This window comes from Thunnus maccoyii, chromosome 5 (assembly GCF_910596095.1).
Source record: "Thunnus maccoyii chromosome 5, fThuMac1.1, whole genome shotgun sequence".
NCBI classification, from domain to species: Eukaryota; Metazoa; Chordata; class Actinopteri; order Scombriformes; family Scombridae; genus Thunnus; species Thunnus maccoyii.
In genome coordinates this window covers 25,283,342-25,301,197 of record NC_056537.1, presented here as the reverse complement: position 1 = coordinate 25,301,197, position 17,856 = coordinate 25,283,342, and the positions used below count along the sequence as shown (strand labels likewise).

Below are 17,856 nucleotides of genomic sequence, written 5' to 3'. Positions count from 1 at the left end.
TGCCAGAAAAATAAGAGGAAAACCAGTTAAAAACAGTTCCCGACAGTCCAATGTGATCCCTCAGTCTATTTAAAATAATTTTGTGATCGACTGTATCAAAAGCAGAGCTCAGATCAAGTAGTACCAACACTGAAGGTTTTGAATTGGATTAAATAACCAACCTTCAACTAATAAATTAAAGTGAATTTCTCCTGCTTTGCAGTTTGGGCAGAAAATACAGAAAAAAGTTTAATTTGGCAGACAAAATTAGCACATCAGATCTTTGACTTTTAAAATTCTTCCATATTTGATGATTTTGATGTTGAGGCTTCGTCCCACTTCTGGCTTTTTTGTGTCCCTGCTCTGAGACTTTTGGCTGCCTTGATTTTAAATAGTTGTGCTATAAAGTGGATCTGTTGCCGTGTAAGTTATTTTAAGCAAGATGGCAAAATTTGTGTACAGCTCCACTGACTGAAAAAGGGAAAGGTTAAAGTCTTTTAGGATTACCATATTTCATATTTGAGGGCACTTGACAAAATCTTTCCCAGTGTGACTCACGCCTTGGCTTGTGATCAAGCTAACAGCCAGTGTGGCAGTGTGGCAATCACGTACAAAAATTACACACAATATTCTGTTGAAATGAATCCTCCTGTTAGCTTTGTCTTTGAACTCGTTTCTGATGACAGACTGGCCTCCACTGCCGGCGCTAAAATTCTTCAAGTGATGACTGGGGGTCACTAGTGGCAACTGGAAAGTGAAATACATGCACATGCAATCAGCACACAGGCACGCATGTGGCCTTGTGAGCGTAACACTGCACAGTTCCTTTAATTATTCAATCCATAGTACATATTATGTGATTTTAACAATATGCTCTACAGTGATGAATATATGATTTTTCAAGAGGTGAATGAAAGGGTCTATTTGTTTAGAAGAAATTTTAGCCTGATAGCATGAGTCTACCATTTTGATATGGCAGATATCCATTTGTGTAGTTATTTACTTTTTTTTTTTTCTTTTCTGAAATGCAGCCACTCTTTTCAAGTCTCACAGATACTTCAGACACTTCACTCAGACACTTGGCTATGCATTACTAAATTGAGCTGTGGTTTTACTGATTATAAGTGTCTCATCTAATATAGTGGTTCAAGAACTGAAGAGATATTCTTGGTCATTTAATCCACCAGAGGTACTATTGGCAGCAGACAGAAGTAGAATCTCAACCACAAAGAAAAAAAAAAACAGAAACTGGTTAAATTGTAGTATGGACATTATCTTCATAAAAAACTATGAAAAGAAAGATTCAATGTCAGGAATATATAGGGCAACTGTTAAAATTAGAAGTCTGGACTTATACCATAAAAGAAGATGATATAAGTTGTCATTAAAATGAATGACTGTAGTACTTTTCATGCACATATTAACTGTCCCTACAGGGCATTTTGGAGCCATCCATAGCTAAGTGTTATAAAATATGCACACTTGTGGGATGTGCGGACGGGGCTGAATGTGTGACAGCGTGTGTGTGTGTGTGTGTGTGTGTGTGTGCACATACTGAATAAGGGTGTAATTTAAAGCACCAACTGAAACAACTGAGACCCCACACTTCTCTGCGCCAGCTGACCGAGAGTTCTCGGATTGCTCCAACATGAAACAGGCTCCTTATCTTTCACACGCTCATCAGGGAATAATATACTGTATATGACGTTGAAAGAGTTAGTATGACAAGCTCGAGGCAAGTTCGTAGAGTACAGAGTATTTGTTTTCTGACAGACTTAACTGCGGATCTAATGAGTATTGATTTATTCCAATACTGTGTCTGAGCAGGCATTGATCCAAATGTTCCTCTTTCAGTCTGTCATCCATGCTAGTTATCCTGTTCCCTGAAAACAAGAATACTCTTTAATGAGGAGCATTACTGTTTAACCTTCTTCATCTTATTGACGCCTCCAGCCACATATCTTTTATGTACTAGTGTTATTCCTGACCTTGCATTTGCTCAGACTAGGAAGTGGAGTTGTGGGAGTTGATGTGGGTTGACTGTCCAACGTAGGTCACTGATGGAGTCGTCTTACAGCATCTTCAATGCAACATTACTGCCTGAATGAGGCCTCATTTATTCTCCCTCCTCTTTCGCTCCTCGTCTCATTTTCTTACAGCCTGAGGTGGGTTACAGCAAATAATACAGCTATGATTATATCACAACATTAATACAGGGATTGATGCCCTACTATTATTTAGTGATATGTCTCTTTTTGCGGTCCAGTGCATCGAGATGAAGGGCTGATGGGGATTCATGCGTTGGCTGACCAGAAAAGAGTAGTTACACAGTCCATTTCCCTTCTGCACTAATTGGCATGTCAACTGTAAAGGCGCCTCCAATGAGCCATTTAGGGATGGATTGGAGAGGAAAGGAACAGAGCCAGTCAAGGAAGCTTTTCTGCCACTAAATCCTGACCCTTACACTAGTCAAAAAGGGAAGACCGCACTTAATAGAAGTGTGCATTTTTGTGGTGATGGACGGGCTGTTATTTCTCAGTAGTGCTCAGACCTCAATCCACATTAGCATGTGGCGTGAGTGTGGAGCAAGAGTATGTTGTGTGTGTATTGAGTGGAAACTGTCAGAGAGGTTTTACGACTCTCAAGTGCTGACTGAAGGTCATATCTTTGGGGAGCCTTCCCCCGAAAAGTTTCATATCCTCACAGAGCCTCAGACACACACAATACCTCCTAATTCTCACTCCGTCATCCCACTTGAGCTGTTTTTGAATGAACAAAAAGGAGCAATGGGATTCTGAGGGAGAGCAGAGGTATAAAGGGGGATAGATTCTGCAACTACTACAGGGAACACTGATTAGGGCTTCCCCATATGGCAATAGAATGTAATTTGAGGCACATTAAAAGTTAGAAGTTTTTTCCTAAGCAAGGAAGTCTCATTGTGGTTAAGAATTAATTATTTCAAGAAAAATCAAATTTTTGTAAATATAGCTGTTAAGGCCACAGTATCTTGCGTCTATTGCTTTTTTCTCTTTACCTCTCAGTCTTGTCTACATTAGTAGGTTTTCATAATGATGGATGAGCAGAGCTTTTTGGCCTTTAGACAAGACTCAGGTGCTGTGGCTGGCATGCCAAAGGTGAAATAGAATCACTTCCCCCCTGTTCCCCTCTGGATGAGGAGCAGATGCAGACAAAGCGTCATCAACATTCAAACGGCGCCCGCAGACACACTGCACCTCTATGAATACAGATTGGCTCTCTGTATTGGTTAATGTAAGGTCTTGTTTTCACTCCATGTTTCCTCACTATCTGAGTTTATTATCTCCAACATGAAGTCAGTTGTGGAACACATTTACAACAGAAAGTCAATTTTCCAGGATTTGTGGTGAAGCAAACTGACTAAAAGAGAGAGGGGAAAAGGAGAGAGAGAGCCTGTTTTCTGTAGTATTCCCTTATTCCAGAAGGTCTGCAATATTCCCAAAGAAGCGTAATACAGTATGACTTATGACATGAATTAGAGGACGTACTTCAACATGCTTTAGTGAAAATGGCTAAAAAGTAGTGTTTCCTGCAGCGGGAAAAGAAGCAACAGGAGAAAAATAAGATATAAGGGGAGAGGGAACAGGGCCAATAATAAAAGGCTCAGTAGTATACCGTCAGGCTACTTTATCACTTCATAGCAAGGGGTGTAATAACATTAGCAAACCTCTCCCTTAACAGTATCTTCCCTTAGCTCTGTCTTTAACAGTGTGGTGAATAACTTACTGTATGAAGAGAAAACCATATTAAAAACCCTTTATAAGTGCAGGGAAATAGTCATTTACCCTCTGGCATGGCAGGCAGAGTGACTATTGATTATATGTCTTTCAATCTGAATATCCTCTTTTCTCGCTAGGCATCCGCCTGGTGCTCTGGTTTTCACTTAAGCGGATGTGCATATTTTGCATCTTCATCTCCCTCTGCCCCTCCGGGGATGCATAATGCCTCGCATTGCATAACAGGAGTGTTTCCATTCACAGTACCGCTGCTCCAGGAATAAACATATGCTTAGATGTTCACAATTTTACTCTTATACATTTGTTAAAAATTTGTTCCGCCCCTCTGCGAAGCACAAATACTGGATAGACACGACCTGTTTCTGCACAGGCACAGAGTTGTGCTTCACGTAACCCCCTCATATTCATTTTGGGTTCCAGCCACCATACCCATTGGCAAATAAAATTCTTTCTGTTCATTATGAGCGAGTGTAAGCCTTCATCACATTGTAGTGAAATGTTATAGGCCATGCGCTTGCGCCAGTGTCTCTAATGGATGTTATGCTCCAGCAATAGCAGCAGCAGCAGGTCAGATCTTGGTGGGCTGTGCAGTACTCAGAGCACCCCTGCAGCAAGGCCACGCGCCCACTCCATGCTTTTTCCAAGTGAAATGAGATAATAAACCATCTAATACACACACACCAGCATGCACATACACACAGGCGCACTAACACATGCACATTTAGTATCACCTTTCTCCCTGAACAGCTCACAGTGAACCCAGCAGCCTGTTTTTGCACAAGGTCAGGCAGACTGACCCTGTAGATAAAACCATTAACAATGCGCAAGTGCTTCGCTCATTTCCAGGGAGAAATCCCAAGGCTGCTTTTCACCTCATTTTAGGCCAGCAATTGTCAGGCACTTGAAATACATTTGTAACGACATGTTTTGCTCTTCTGGCAATCTCAAACATAGCCAGCCAATGTCACCTCAGTTCATTCCACAAAGGCCCTATGCCCATTAGGAAAGAAAAAATAGACAAGGGTTGTAGATGTTGTTTGTGGAGGTTGTTGTTTTGTTTTTGTTTTTTGTTGTTTTCTGAAACAGGGACGCAAGTGGAGACATGTGGGTGTATGAAGCATATGGACAGTCTGACCCCCATACAAGACAATTTAGTTGTTGCCCTTCACTGTCTCACTCTCCACAGTCTTGGGCTCATTTTGATACTAGGAGGAGTGAAAAGGAGCAGAGAAATGTGCTGAGCCTTTTACTTACAGCACACCCTAGCTTACCTTGCGAGGCAGCTGGATTCACAAGATCATGCGAGAATCTGTCACGTCAGGCTTCAAGTTACGCACTTGTGTCCCAACCACCGGTGGTTCCAACCAGGATTCTCGCGTGATCTTGTGATCTTGCGAATCCAGCTGCCTCGCAAGGTAAGACAGTGGTGGTTCATCCAATCACCTGCCAGCTATTTTTTGAAAGTGCCTGCCCTTTTTCAAACAGTTTCCAAGGACGACCTCTCAGATGGTTCTGTGTAACAAACCATGTGATGCGTCAGCTTACACTACAGCTGACATATAGTGTATTAGGGATTTCCCATTTCCTTGAGCCCTTTGGCCCTCTGCTCCAGGTACTGTGCAGGGAACAGGTTGAGCGTCTAACCTGTCTAACACACAGGTCTCTGGCCATGCTCTACCTCTGCTGAGCCAGCACGCTCATTAAGCCCTTCAACTAGTGAAACTCAATGGGAGACTGTCCAACCGTCTGCCCGCCTCTGAGGATTTTCGGCATGGCTGCACTGGCAGACCAGAGTGAGATATTTATACGAGCCAAATGTTTGTGTGCCTCTACAGACGAGGCAGTTTATGTGGGGGAAAACAGGCACTCGTAAAAAAGCACTGCCTTCACATAAATAGATATTTATTTTATTAACGTGTTGACTTTTTATTGTACGCAAACGCCTCATAAGATATCTTCATAAACACCTTTGATGTCAACAGCAAGCGGCAATATTCACATTTAATTAGCGCCTTGTGTTAGGAACGTCTCCCACTCTTATCAGCTCCGTTTATGTATTTATATCTCATTGTCCTCATTAGAACATCACTGGGATTTTTATGGTCCTTCATCTCTTTAAAGGACTGAGCACACTGGGTTTCTAAGCATTGGTTCTGAGCCGACAAGGAAGCGATAGCAGTAAGACATCGCAGCTGTCATCCCTGTAGCCGCCTTGCATCCACAGCATGAAGAAGTAAAGGAGCTCTGCTCTCCTGTGGCAGTATTTGTCTGTATTTGGACCAGGGCTTTGGTCTTTGGCTCTTGGCTTTGTACTCAGCAGGCCCCATTTCCCTGTGCATCTCTCTAAGTCTCCATCCACGCTCTCACTCTCTGACTGACTGTGGCAAGCAGAGCTGCATCGCTTTTTGGCTCCAGTCATTGGATGATTTTCTTCGTCGTGGTGCTCCCCTACTTGTTCTCAATGCATAATTGAAGTGCCTGTGGGTTCTTAGGCTGATTGAAGAGTCTTGTTAGGATGGTAGAGATCTAACGGTAGAATTAGTCAGGGATGTCTAATAGCGTTTCTTCTGACATTGTCCTGGCTTTCTTTCTTTTTGTGTCTTGTCCTCTAAGGGTAGAGGCTGTTGTCAGGTGTGAAAGAGCGTGGATGTGTGAGCGAAGACAGCAGGGGTAGCTCTGGACCAGCAGAGAACGGCTTGTCTGTCTTTAATCCTGCCTGGCGCGATTGATTTTGAGTCACTTTGCGGTGAATAGGCCTTTCAGCTCTTCTTGGGAGAGAGAGGGAGGGAGACATGGCAGGCCCTGCATCATGGATAGGTGCATCACTGAGAACCTTTAAACAGGGTAAAGGAGGCTAAAGCATCCAACCATGACCACCACAGAATTGCACCATTCTGGATGCTTGACTAAGCATGTGATGGATGGTGGGAACTCTTTCTCTGTGGAAATATATCAGCAGAGAATTCAAATGTTATATGACAATATAAACTTGACCCCATAAAAACTTAACTGTCCACAAATGAAAGGGTATATGTCCATAGAAAGTGGCACGGTGTTATCAGTTGGTCTGTCAGACAGCATGATTTTCTAGGTAATCTCTCGCATTGTGTGAACCCACCAGGACTCCACTGGGTGAATGAAACTTTAACAAGGCAGATATAGCTTTTTAATCTTACGTTCTGCATCTGTCCTGGCCCTTTGAATTCATGCAATGTTTATTCTGAGCCTGAAAGCACTGTTTCCCTAAGCCGCCATCGCAGACCCTGTGAATAATTTACTTGTTATACAACTCACATCGGCTGTATACTATTCACAAGGGTAATGACTAGGATGCCCCTCGGAAGCCTGGGGAGACAGGGGCGGGGATTTTTACTGGAAAGATATATATTGCCTCCAGTTAAGCTTGTCTACTGTACCATCATCAGGATAAATATTGTGTAAAGGGATGTACTGAAACACATGGGCTTCATCATGGAAGGGTTAGAGGTTTATTTCCTATTACAACAACCCAAGAAGTCTGTTTTTATTAATAAATGTATTTCTTGAAGCAGCTTCCCTTGCCCTAAGTATCTCATCTTGACATTTGTTTTTCACATGTTTCATTAAAGAACAAAAGATTTCATAGTCAAAAAGAAAGCTCAACTGAGAAACATCTTGAGTATCAAGCAGTTACACCTTGTAGGCTTGAAAAGTGGTTCTGAAAAGTTTGTGGCTTGCTCCTTCATGGTGAAAAAGTATCAATAGAAACTTCTTAACTACAGTATAATCAACTTCTCTGCAGGCAATCAGTATGCTGAGCACGTTCAAAACAATTATATTTGCGCTAATATGGCTAAATACACAGCTTCATGTCTTGCTTGTGCAATTAGTTGCTTGCTACTGTATATATTTATCATTTACGACCAATGTAAGCATGCAACAAAGAGAAATAGCTAATCATGCTAATGACAAAGGGGAGCTGCGTGTAAAAAAAATAGGTTATTTGTAATGTACTGAATGTACAAATGGTCAGTGGGGTGGTGGATTGTGCTGCAGAATCTGTTGGCTTGTTGAAATGAAGATGTTTTATTCATTGTAGTGTTGTTTAGTGCACTTTGATCCAGCAAAGAACTGTTAATAGCAAGTGTCAAAAGTCAAAGTACAGTTGTAAAATTGCTTTAATGCATTGTGTTTGGTGTGATACAGCTGCTGTGGAGTGAGGCTTAGCCTTAATCAGAATGACCTTACTTCTTTTTGCTTTTTGAGCAACCTCTTAGCTAGTAATGATAAACTGAAAAGAACAAGGCATCTTTAGGCTTGACAAGAAGGACAAGGTGAGTCAAAATAAATCAAGAGTGATAATGTGAAAAATAATATACTATTCTTTTCGCCTGAGTTTTTCTTTGCTCGAGTATGGTCACCACGGAGGATAAGTGCAGCAAAAGTAGTGATTTATCAGGAAGAAACCTTAAAAAAATAACCTTTTCTGACAGGAACACACAAACACTCTCTGGAGTCTATTCATAAGATGACTCCTTTTCTTTCATAGCATGTCTCAAAGAAGACTTTTTCCTTTGCTGGGAAGCAAATACAAATAACCCGTCTTTACTTTTGGGCCTTTTCTCTCCTTTTTGATGTTTACAATAGCTTTATTATGTTTGTCAGTTTCTTTCACAGTTGGCAGGCCATTAGTGCTTATATGGTAACATGAATCACAGGCTTGTAGGATCACATGGTGAGAAATGAAAAATCTTCTGTTTTCTGAAGTGAATATCCTCTGTCTTCATTTCAGCACAAAATCAATGCCGGCTAAAGCAGATGATGTTGTGTGCTGCAAGAAAGGGAAAAAAAAAATTTTTTTCAATAAAAAGAAAGATGGAGTTGCACTAAAGGGCAGAAGGGATTGTAAAGTGATAAAATGGCTCTGTCCCCAAGCAGTGCAGTCAGGTTGGCATTTTCCCCAATTTTATGCTTCATTTTGCTGTAATGGTAGAAGTGCTTGCTAATTACAAGGTTCGTTTTCAGTACGGCACAGCCGATGTTTATAGAAGATTATTATTTCTGTGCAAATGACGGCTTCTTCAATGACCAGTTATTTACTTGTGGCTCTTTGCTGTAAAGATTTTAATAAACCGAAGTAAGCGGCTTCAACACACACTCACAGCCACACACGCACACATATCACTCAAAACTTCATAAACTCTTTCACAGGGGCATTCAGCCCTTTTGATGAGAGCAGCCACAGAGGACAGCAGTAATTTGACAAAAGCTGTCATTCTTTACGACAGGACGTGCTCCCATGGTGACCTCTCTGAGAGCTCAGAGTGTGAAAAGGTCAATGTCCTCCAACTTCCACACACACACACACACACAGCACCCATCCAACCCTCAGACCCCCTTCTTCTCTGGGAGATTGAAGTGGGGTCCTGTCTTGGGTGGCTCTGTGTCACCGAGCCAGTTACTGCGGCAACTGATAATTCTCCGAGCCAGCCGCTCGGATGAAGGGTCAGCCTCTATTTTCTTCTTCTTCTCTCCCTCAAAGCTCAATATCTCTTTCTCTTATACACATCTCACGTGTCCATCCAATCTTTCTGGCTTTAATACCTTCTATCCCTGCTTCACACACCTTATGGTTGACCCCCTTCACCTCACCTTCCTGTTTGGAAAGTTGGCTCACAGTTTCTTCGCACAGTGTTATTGCAATTATTTTCACCCTGAGCTTGTTACAGGGCCCAAACAGCAGGGCCCCATTCATCCAGCTAGATAGAGTCACATCTCATGTCCTCCAATTTCCACCACCAAAAAGTGAATGTTATCCTCTACACCGCTCCTTTTGTCACCTCTCTCACAAATGACATTTAAACATTGGACTACATTCTGACTTGCCACAGAGGTGCTCACAAAATATTGCCTAACATGTATGAAAAGGTCACATATTCTCTCAGTGTGCTCTAAGTCTTTTTCATCGATTAAAAAAGAAAAAAAAAGACCTTGTATCAAGCATAATTACATGCACCCAGCGTAACGTCCCTCCTGCTAGAAGTGCTCTTAACTTTTTGAACTCAATTCAGCATTAAGAGCAGCCGGTTTTGTATTCCAGACTGCTAAGAATTTTTCATTATCATGGCTGGAAGATATGTTCCTATCAGCCTCAAATATGACTGAAACCTTCAAAGTGATAGATAGGAAGGAGGCATGTCTGCGCCGCATGTATGCATGGGAATATCAACAAGACAAAATAGAACATCAACAAGACAAAGCAGCCAAGTTGTTTTGACAGTGTTTCACTGTAATTAAAGCAGAAATACATATTTGAAAACCTAGAGTACCAAAAAGAGTCAACACTGTGTTGAAGCTTGTTAAAACTGAACTAGTTGTGGACCCGGCAAGCTGTCACCCATCATCCTCAGCTACTTAATGATGGGTCCGTGGCCTGTAAAGCTGCACACATGGAGTGAAGGGACAGTGAAAGTAGAGTAATTGCCCCGAGCACCTGTGCTGGTTGTTTCTATCTGCACAGATAATTGGTGTAGAGTCACACTGTGTCAAGTTCCATAGATAAGCTGGCAGATGGGGGGCCGCACCAACCAGCAAACAATCTTACGTAAACAATGGTAAGGTTGGTAGTACTGTGGGACATTCTTATTCAATGATTGGCAGATGATAAGTGTGTGATAAGAAGTGTGAACGCTGGTTTTAGATCGGAAAAGTCATTGCATCAGTCAGCGTGTTGACTTGCATCACGTCACCCAGATCGCAAACACATTGGAACGTTATTGCGTGAACTGTTGTTTTTGTATTTCCACATCCCTTGAAAATATGGTAATGGGGCAATTTATTCATCCAGCCCAAATGTTAATCATATCCCTGCTGCATCTACACTCAGATAACAATGACACTGCAGCACTTCCTTAATACTAAGTCTTCTCCATGACTCTTTACAAGCTTCTTCAGTATTTGGCCATTCCTTGATCCTTACCTACAAATGGGATATCAAAACATCCCACAATTAAAAGAGGATAAGGAGCTCAGCGTCGAGGCACGGGGTCAACCTCGGTCATACACGCTAAGGTCAGATAATCAAAGGGGATTGGGGCTTATACTGTAGGTATATCCTGTGGCATCTTCTCAGAGGTCTGTTGACAGCATGTAGTAGTAGTATTAGTAGTAGTAGTAGTAGAAGCAGGACAGAGATTAGACTCCTGGTAGGCTCTAAAAGACAGATAAGACAGACTGAGCAGGGGGGCTGGGTGGTTTCACAGTCACTTAAAAGAGCGACACACTTGGCCGAGCTCCCTTCACTGGGCATTAAACACAATTAAGTGAAGGCACTGTATCCCTCCCCACCTGGACTCTTAAACCTCCTGGTGCTCTCCTCACCGGACCGTAAATCCACTCTATCTAGGTGGCCTCTTAAATTTACTATTCCTCCTTTGCTATCTCGAACCCTTACTTACGCTCTATATAATCTAGCCTCCTGAAGAGTGTCAGCTGTGATTCCATATATTAGCTGCTCTGCATAGGGACATGACCTTTACCAGCATATTCAATTGACGTTTTCATTCTCCTGTTTTTAATCAGGGAAGCATAAAGGGCCAGCAGGTGCCTCCCAGCGAATTCAGCTACCTCTGAATTATTTAGATGTTGGGTGATTGAAAATCTGAAAGTCCACTGCACCCCTCTCTCTGTCTGTCTCAGGAGGGGTCTTACTCAGACCATTCATTCACATCCAGTTCGACTTTATTGTCATCCACGTGTGACTAAACAAGTGTCCTTCTCTCAGGGTCTGATAGACGGGCTCTGTTCACAACCCCCCTCACCATCGACCCTGACAGTAGCGCTCAGACTTTGTTCATTAGAGCACTGGCTACAATCTTTCACAAAATCACACCCTGGGCAGCGCATTCAATCAGTGCAGGAATTTGAGCACTCTCAAACGGAGCTTTTATCTACTCTGAGTCATTCACATACAGCAGTCCTGATTCTTTCTCTCTGTGTCCTCACTTTTAATTGCATCTAGTCGTTTCTTAGTTCTCAGGAAAGCTCTTCTATCACTCATTTTCCTGTACTGAAGCATGCTCATCCAGGGAGGTCAACCCACACAAAGTCAAACCTCACTGCTGAAAGGTCACGGGTTAATGAGAGTGAAACTGCACATCTCTAACACTTGAGAGGGTGTTGCTTGGTCGGTTTATGTATCTACAGATCCTATAGGACTCATTAGACCCGAGGCTTCTCTCATCACCTCATGAAGCCTCCATCTGAAACCCCCATGTTACTCTTTCACATCATCACCTAACATCGCTGAGAGCCACTCAGCAGGCTTGTTATGTGCTTTAAGTCACTTTGTTTGCCTTTGTCAGACTAAAGCTACACGTCTTTATTCTTTAAGTGCTGCAGCACATTTCCAGGTATATTATCAGCTGTGCTGTTTGTCAGTTTAATTTTGTCAGCTCAAGAAAATTAGCGCAGTGTGTGGTGGATTCTTTATTATTCTCTATTTTATTCCGAAAGAGAACACGGTTGAGATTTAGCCACAATGCCTATCTGATGATGATGGTGTGTTTGTATACTGTATACTTTTTGTGTGTGGCTCAGTGTGTGTTTGCATGCACAGCAGGTTTCTTGTACATATTGCTGACAGGCATTTAAGCGTTCTGGAGCAGCGGTGCGAAGATGAGAAAGGAAGAAGGGAGCTCTGTGAATAAAGGGAAAGAAAAGGTGGCAGTGCAATGATTTACCATGGAGCCTTTCCATATTTTATATCATTTGGAATTTTTTTTTATCCATGGTAAGATTGCCCTGGGTATTTTATTCCATTAGGTGCAGGCAAAAATGTCACCACTTTATATCCTAGCCTATATTTCATTGTGTGGTGGGCATGTTGTATGGTTCTTATCTCTGATAGATGGACCAACACATCAGCAGGCAGGGTGCTCCTTTCCGCCAATCAAAGCCTTCCATAAACACTTTCTTGCATTAATGGACTCACATTGCAGGCCATACACACATCAGCGGGGGGGCTGGCAAGGTGACAGAGTGAGATTAGGGAATTGCTCCCTCTAGGTGAAGTTCAAGTCCACTGCAGGGGATTTTGTAAAGCTTAGAAGTTTTCATTTTTTAGGGGGTTGGCAGTAATTACATCTCTGTTTGTTCTGGATTTAATGTAATCAGCTCAAATGTGCAAAACCAGCACGGCCCAAGTCCAATTTTTGCTCTAATCTCTTGCAGAGCAGTTATTGGCTTATCATAGTTGTAATTGGTGTAAAACCCCTTGTTTTTTGAGCAGTATTTGCTGTTGGATGACTGCGTGGGCAATTCCCTGGACAGCCAGGAAAATTAAGCCTGTTGCATTGGGCTTTTTGAGCTGGGACTTGTGTTCATTTAGAGCTAACCTTACTCTGGAGATTACTATATTGTTCCGAAGGTCTGTCATTGTGAGCAAAAATCAGCCTGGGGAGAGCTAAAAATGAACTTGGCTGTTAATAATTTCTGTAGCTAACCCTGAAGAGAGCGACTTACCTCTTGTTTTTTGTCTCACCTTGTCGTCTGTCTTATCTTTCTCCTTGCAGTTATGTGGCTGCGGGCTGCTCGGCGTTGGCATCTGGCTCTCTGTGTCGCAGGGCAGCTTCGCCACCTTCTCGCCCTCATCCCCCTCACTGTCGGCTGCCAACATGGTCATCGCCATCGGCGCCATCGTCATGGTAACAGGCTTTCTCGGTTGCCTGGGTGCCATCAAGGAGAACAAGTGCCTGCTTCTGAGCGTGAGTTTATCTACATACCTTCACAGTGTCCACACACACAGACGACTGTCCAGACATAAATGCACACACTGCACGTTCCCTCTTACACAGTCTCTCCTCCTTTTTTTTCACATTTCCCTGTAGAACTCATGCAAATATTGACAGAAATGTCTTGTGGAGACACCCTCTGACATATATGTCTATACACCTACACACACTGGTCACAGGCCAGCGAGAACGCTGCAGCATATTTGTATTTTTCTTCCAAGTGGAATCACAGCAGACGTAGACTGACAGGAGGAGTTCAGTCTGCATTGTATCAAACCTCAGGGGCTCTCAAAGGAAAATTAGAGCTGAGCAGTGGGATTCTCCCTTTCTGCAAATTAACACCAACGCATTCATGTCACTTCCATGGCTTTGGTCACAGCCCAGTGAAAGCGCTGTCAGTCAGGAGGCCTTTTGTGTCACCAACGTGGTTGAATTAGCACACTAAAGGCACTAGATAATTTTGTGCTCAATAATTGAGAATATTCTATTATTCATTACAAAGAATACTCTGTCTTGACATTGCACTGTTTGCCCAAAGCTGTACAAGTGTTTTATCTTAAGCACAAGTTAATTACAAAAGTTCGCCCAATGGAATGAGGTTGCATGGATCTGCTGCAAAAAAAAGAAAGAAAAAACTTTCATGTATAGAAACTTTAAACGAGAACTGGAGTTGGGGCTTTGGGTACTTAACATCACAAACAGTTCAATCCCTTGAAGCTCTTGCATCAGTCAAAAGCCCCACCAAATCCTCAGTGTTGGACATGGCTTCCTTCACCTGCCTAACAACTGTGAAGCAGAGAGAGGGAGAGAGCAGAGAGCAGGGGGCGAGAAAGAAGACTGAAATGAGAAAAAAAAAGAGAGACTTAATGGAAAATGTAAAAGTTCTGATGTTTCTCATTAAGTCACTTGCCACATCTGTGTATGGCAGCATTTTTTTTATATCAGCCGCAATAATTCTGTTTTGAGCAGGGGTGTCTGTTAGTTGCTATTGTTGCTTTTTTTTCTTAGCCTGTCTATCAAACCCAACACACCGGAGGGGGGGGGGGTGGGGGGAATGCAAGATCTGAAAACATCAGAGTGGGTTTAGATTTCCTGGAGCAAACAGACCTGAGCGTCTACCTTGACATATTATCTCTGAAGTTACTCTGTGGACAACTCTCTGCAAAGGATTAATCCTTTGCAGTGAATTTTCAGTTTGTTTTTGTCTTTGCCAAAAATTCTTCACTGAGAAAATAAAAGGAAAAAAAAAAAACAAAGTGGGAAATAAATAAAATATCCAACTGAAACGGCAAGCCTCGAAACCTTGAAAGTGTGAATTGCTAGCAAATGAGAACATATGCCCACAAAGCAGCGCATGCATGTGACTGCGCACACACATATTTTCATATTTTCAGTGCCAACAGAGCACCACCAGAAGCTGTTCCTTTAACTTTTAACACCAGGAAAAACCAACTGTGAGAAACCAGCTGTGAATGCACAACAATGATACACTAAACTGGCAACTCAGACATCCCACCAACAGCAAACTGTCGTTAACTATTTCATTTGGGCCTCGACACAAATAATAGCCTACCCCTTCCTCCCAAATGAGTTTGTTATTAATGGTGTTTTCTAAAAATCTAGGTTTGCGTGCCTCTTCCCATGCTGTGCTGAAGAGCTTGGTAAATATTGAGCTGAAGCGGAGTCAAGTAGGGAGAAGAGAATAGTAGATGAGATACGAGGCTGTGTTATAAATTAATCTTAGGAGGTCTTAAAACCCTTTTTTCCTCCTTCTCACACGTTCACGAACCCTCCGGCACTTAGATTCTCCTATTTTCCTCCCTCTGTCACTCCCCCACTCTTCCTTCATCTCCCTTTTTCTGCCTTTCCTTATCTCATTTGAGTGTTTTTTCGTGTGTGTTGCTATATTTTATTTTTGAAGAATCTGGGTTGCTCTATATTCCACTCACAGACTGAAATCAGTAACTGTAGCCTTAACCTAAATTGACTGATTATGTTGCTTTCCATGTATAGTACAGAAGGAATCAAATGCATTACAAATCTCAGATGCAGAGTTTATAATGAGGTGCACGAACACTGTCATCTACAGACCAGTCAAACATTTGGACACACTTTCCCATTCCCGCGAATGAGAAAGTGTTTCTCAAAATTTATATTCGACATGTTTTCATTGGCTTGACAAGGTAGATTTACAATACTGCCAAAGCAATTGTTAAAACAATACTCTCTCTCCTTTTCTCTGACAGTTCTTCATTGTCCTGCTGATAATTCTCCTGGCAGAGCTCATATTACTCATCCTGTTCTTTGTGTACTCAGATAAGGTAAGTTAATTTTGTTTTCGATGTTGTGTCTGAGCGTTAAACCTTACATCTGTTATTGTTCCTGTTAACTCACTAATATTTTCTTTATGCAGTCTAGCTCTTAGCCACAGCAAATCCATAGTATGAACTCATTTTGCCAAGGCAGTGAGGCATTCATTGCAGTTTGAAGTCTTGAACAGTTCATGTCTATAAGCTTGTACACACACACACACAAACACAGGACTTCACACAAATGCACAAAGCAATAAAAAGTGTGAGTGTGATAAACATATCCGTGTTCCAGCTGCTTCCGGGTGTCCGGGTTTCCTCTCTTATATTTGCTCGTTTCTCATGCTGGAGGTTGAATGTCTTCATTCTGCCATTAACCCAGCAGTCAAAGGTTAGGCCCCAAAATGCAGGCCAATCCCTACCAGTTGGCTCCCTGTAATTGGTCCCAAGCACATTTCCCATGACCCCTGCTTGGACTCAAGTCAGGTGTGTGTGTGTGTGTGGTGACAACAGATGCCGATATGTAAAGCTCTGGAGATTATTGCTATCCATGAGCAGACTACATCATTCTCCGTGTTCAATCAAATCACTCCACAAATATTTCAGCCTGAAGTCGACAAATGTCTTGCGCAGGACAAGCAATCTGTTTTCAAGGACACATCATTGATAGATCCATCTATTTATATATTCAAAGTCTCTATGTTGCAGGCCCCAGGGGCTGTCGGTTAATTCTCCCTTTTTGTTCTGAGGTTATTGCTCAAACTTAGTCTCTCAGGCAGATAAAGGAATTCATTTAGCAACCAATCCACTCTCAGATTTGGATCAGGTCTCCAAGGCACACCCTGTCAGGAGTAAATATGTCTGTTGCCTTATCTCCAAAATATTACCGGCTCAACTTTGAAAAAAAAAAAAAAAAAATTCTTCCAAACCTTGATCCCTCCAGTGGAATTTAAATAGAGTGCCTCTTGAATTCACGGCAGCACCTTACTATCACCTGTGAAGTCAGGAGATAGCCCATGTAGGGTTGAGAGTTTCTTGTATATAAAATGAAATGAGTCTACGTTAGTCAGGGATAGGATTTACGTCTCATTCACACCAGTTCCAGTAAATGGCAATCAAATTTTATGTTTCCCCTATCTTGCAGAATTACAGTGTGTTTATCCTGGCTTAGACCTAATGGGATGTGAAACCACGATAATGCTGATCGCTACCAAATAAATTTTTCTTTATTGGTCTTCAGATGTCATTGGAAAGCAAGGCTATTACAGCAAATTATGTGTTATTGGAGATGGCATTTTCAGACCGCCTCCAAATAAGATGTCCTGCAAATTTTAGGAAATTATCTGGTGCTATTACTGAGATGGCATTATATGTCAAAGAATGTCAAGATTAGTTGAAGGACAATCGGTGTCCATTACACAAGAACTTCAGATATTGCTCTCTTTTTTTTTTTCTTCTTCTCTCAGCTTGCCTCTCTCCAGTCAGATCTAGTATGCTGTGTGAGGCTCTCCTCATACTCTGCTACAGGCTGTGATCAGAGGAATCACTAATTCACTTCTCCTATTTGATCTTCTAATCACAAGGCATTTATTAACAAGTCTGGAAGACATACAGTAGTTGGCAGCTTTTAAACGTGTATCGACAGAGGCCTGCAAAACAGATATTTTAGTCTTTCAAATAGGTCATCTTTAAGTCATGAGTGACGCCTCTGCAAACTGTGATCCTTCCGGGTGACAAGCTGTTGAAGAGATGTGTGGAAGAGGGGAACATATAGTTTTGCTGAAGGAACACATTTTTTTCACTGCTTTCATTTAGTTAGCCTGTCTTGCACCCATTTTTGCCTTTCCACCCGCTAAATCCAGCTTAAGACGTACTCTTCTTTCTCCTTAATGGAGAATTTCTCTCTCTTCCTCACCCCAGTAGTCTTGCCTCCAGGTATGGCTTGTGTAAAGGTACTCCTTTCCCTCCACAGCCCAGTGGAGTTAAGCACTGATTAAATGCCATGTACAGGCCGTAGTATAATAA

General features: G+C 42.2%; 1 protein-coding gene and 1 long non-coding RNA gene across 6 annotated transcripts in view; one reads left to right on the top strand and one right to left on the bottom strand.

The window, feature by feature from the left end:
* The window catches only part of tspan9a (tetraspanin 9a), a 166,907-nt gene that overhangs the window by 132,083 nt on the left and 16,968 nt on the right, over positions 1–17,856 (top strand). For all 5 annotated transcript variants that reach the window (XM_042412471.1, XM_042412470.1, XM_042412468.1 and 2 more), the window contains 2 exons: positions 13,304–13,495; positions 15,769–15,843. In XM_042412471.1, coding sequence (XP_042268405.1) covers positions 13,304–13,495; positions 15,769–15,843 — 267 coding nt within the window. The remainder of the gene's footprint in view (positions 1–13,303; positions 13,496–15,768; positions 15,844–17,856) is intronic.
* Positions 7,892–13,349, bottom strand: LOC121897756. The gene is made up of 2 exons (XR_006096281.1): positions 13,273–13,349; positions 7,892–8,562 (listed from the first exon to the last, which is right to left on the bottom strand). It is a non-coding gene; the product is annotated as an uncharacterized LOC121897756 (long non-coding RNA).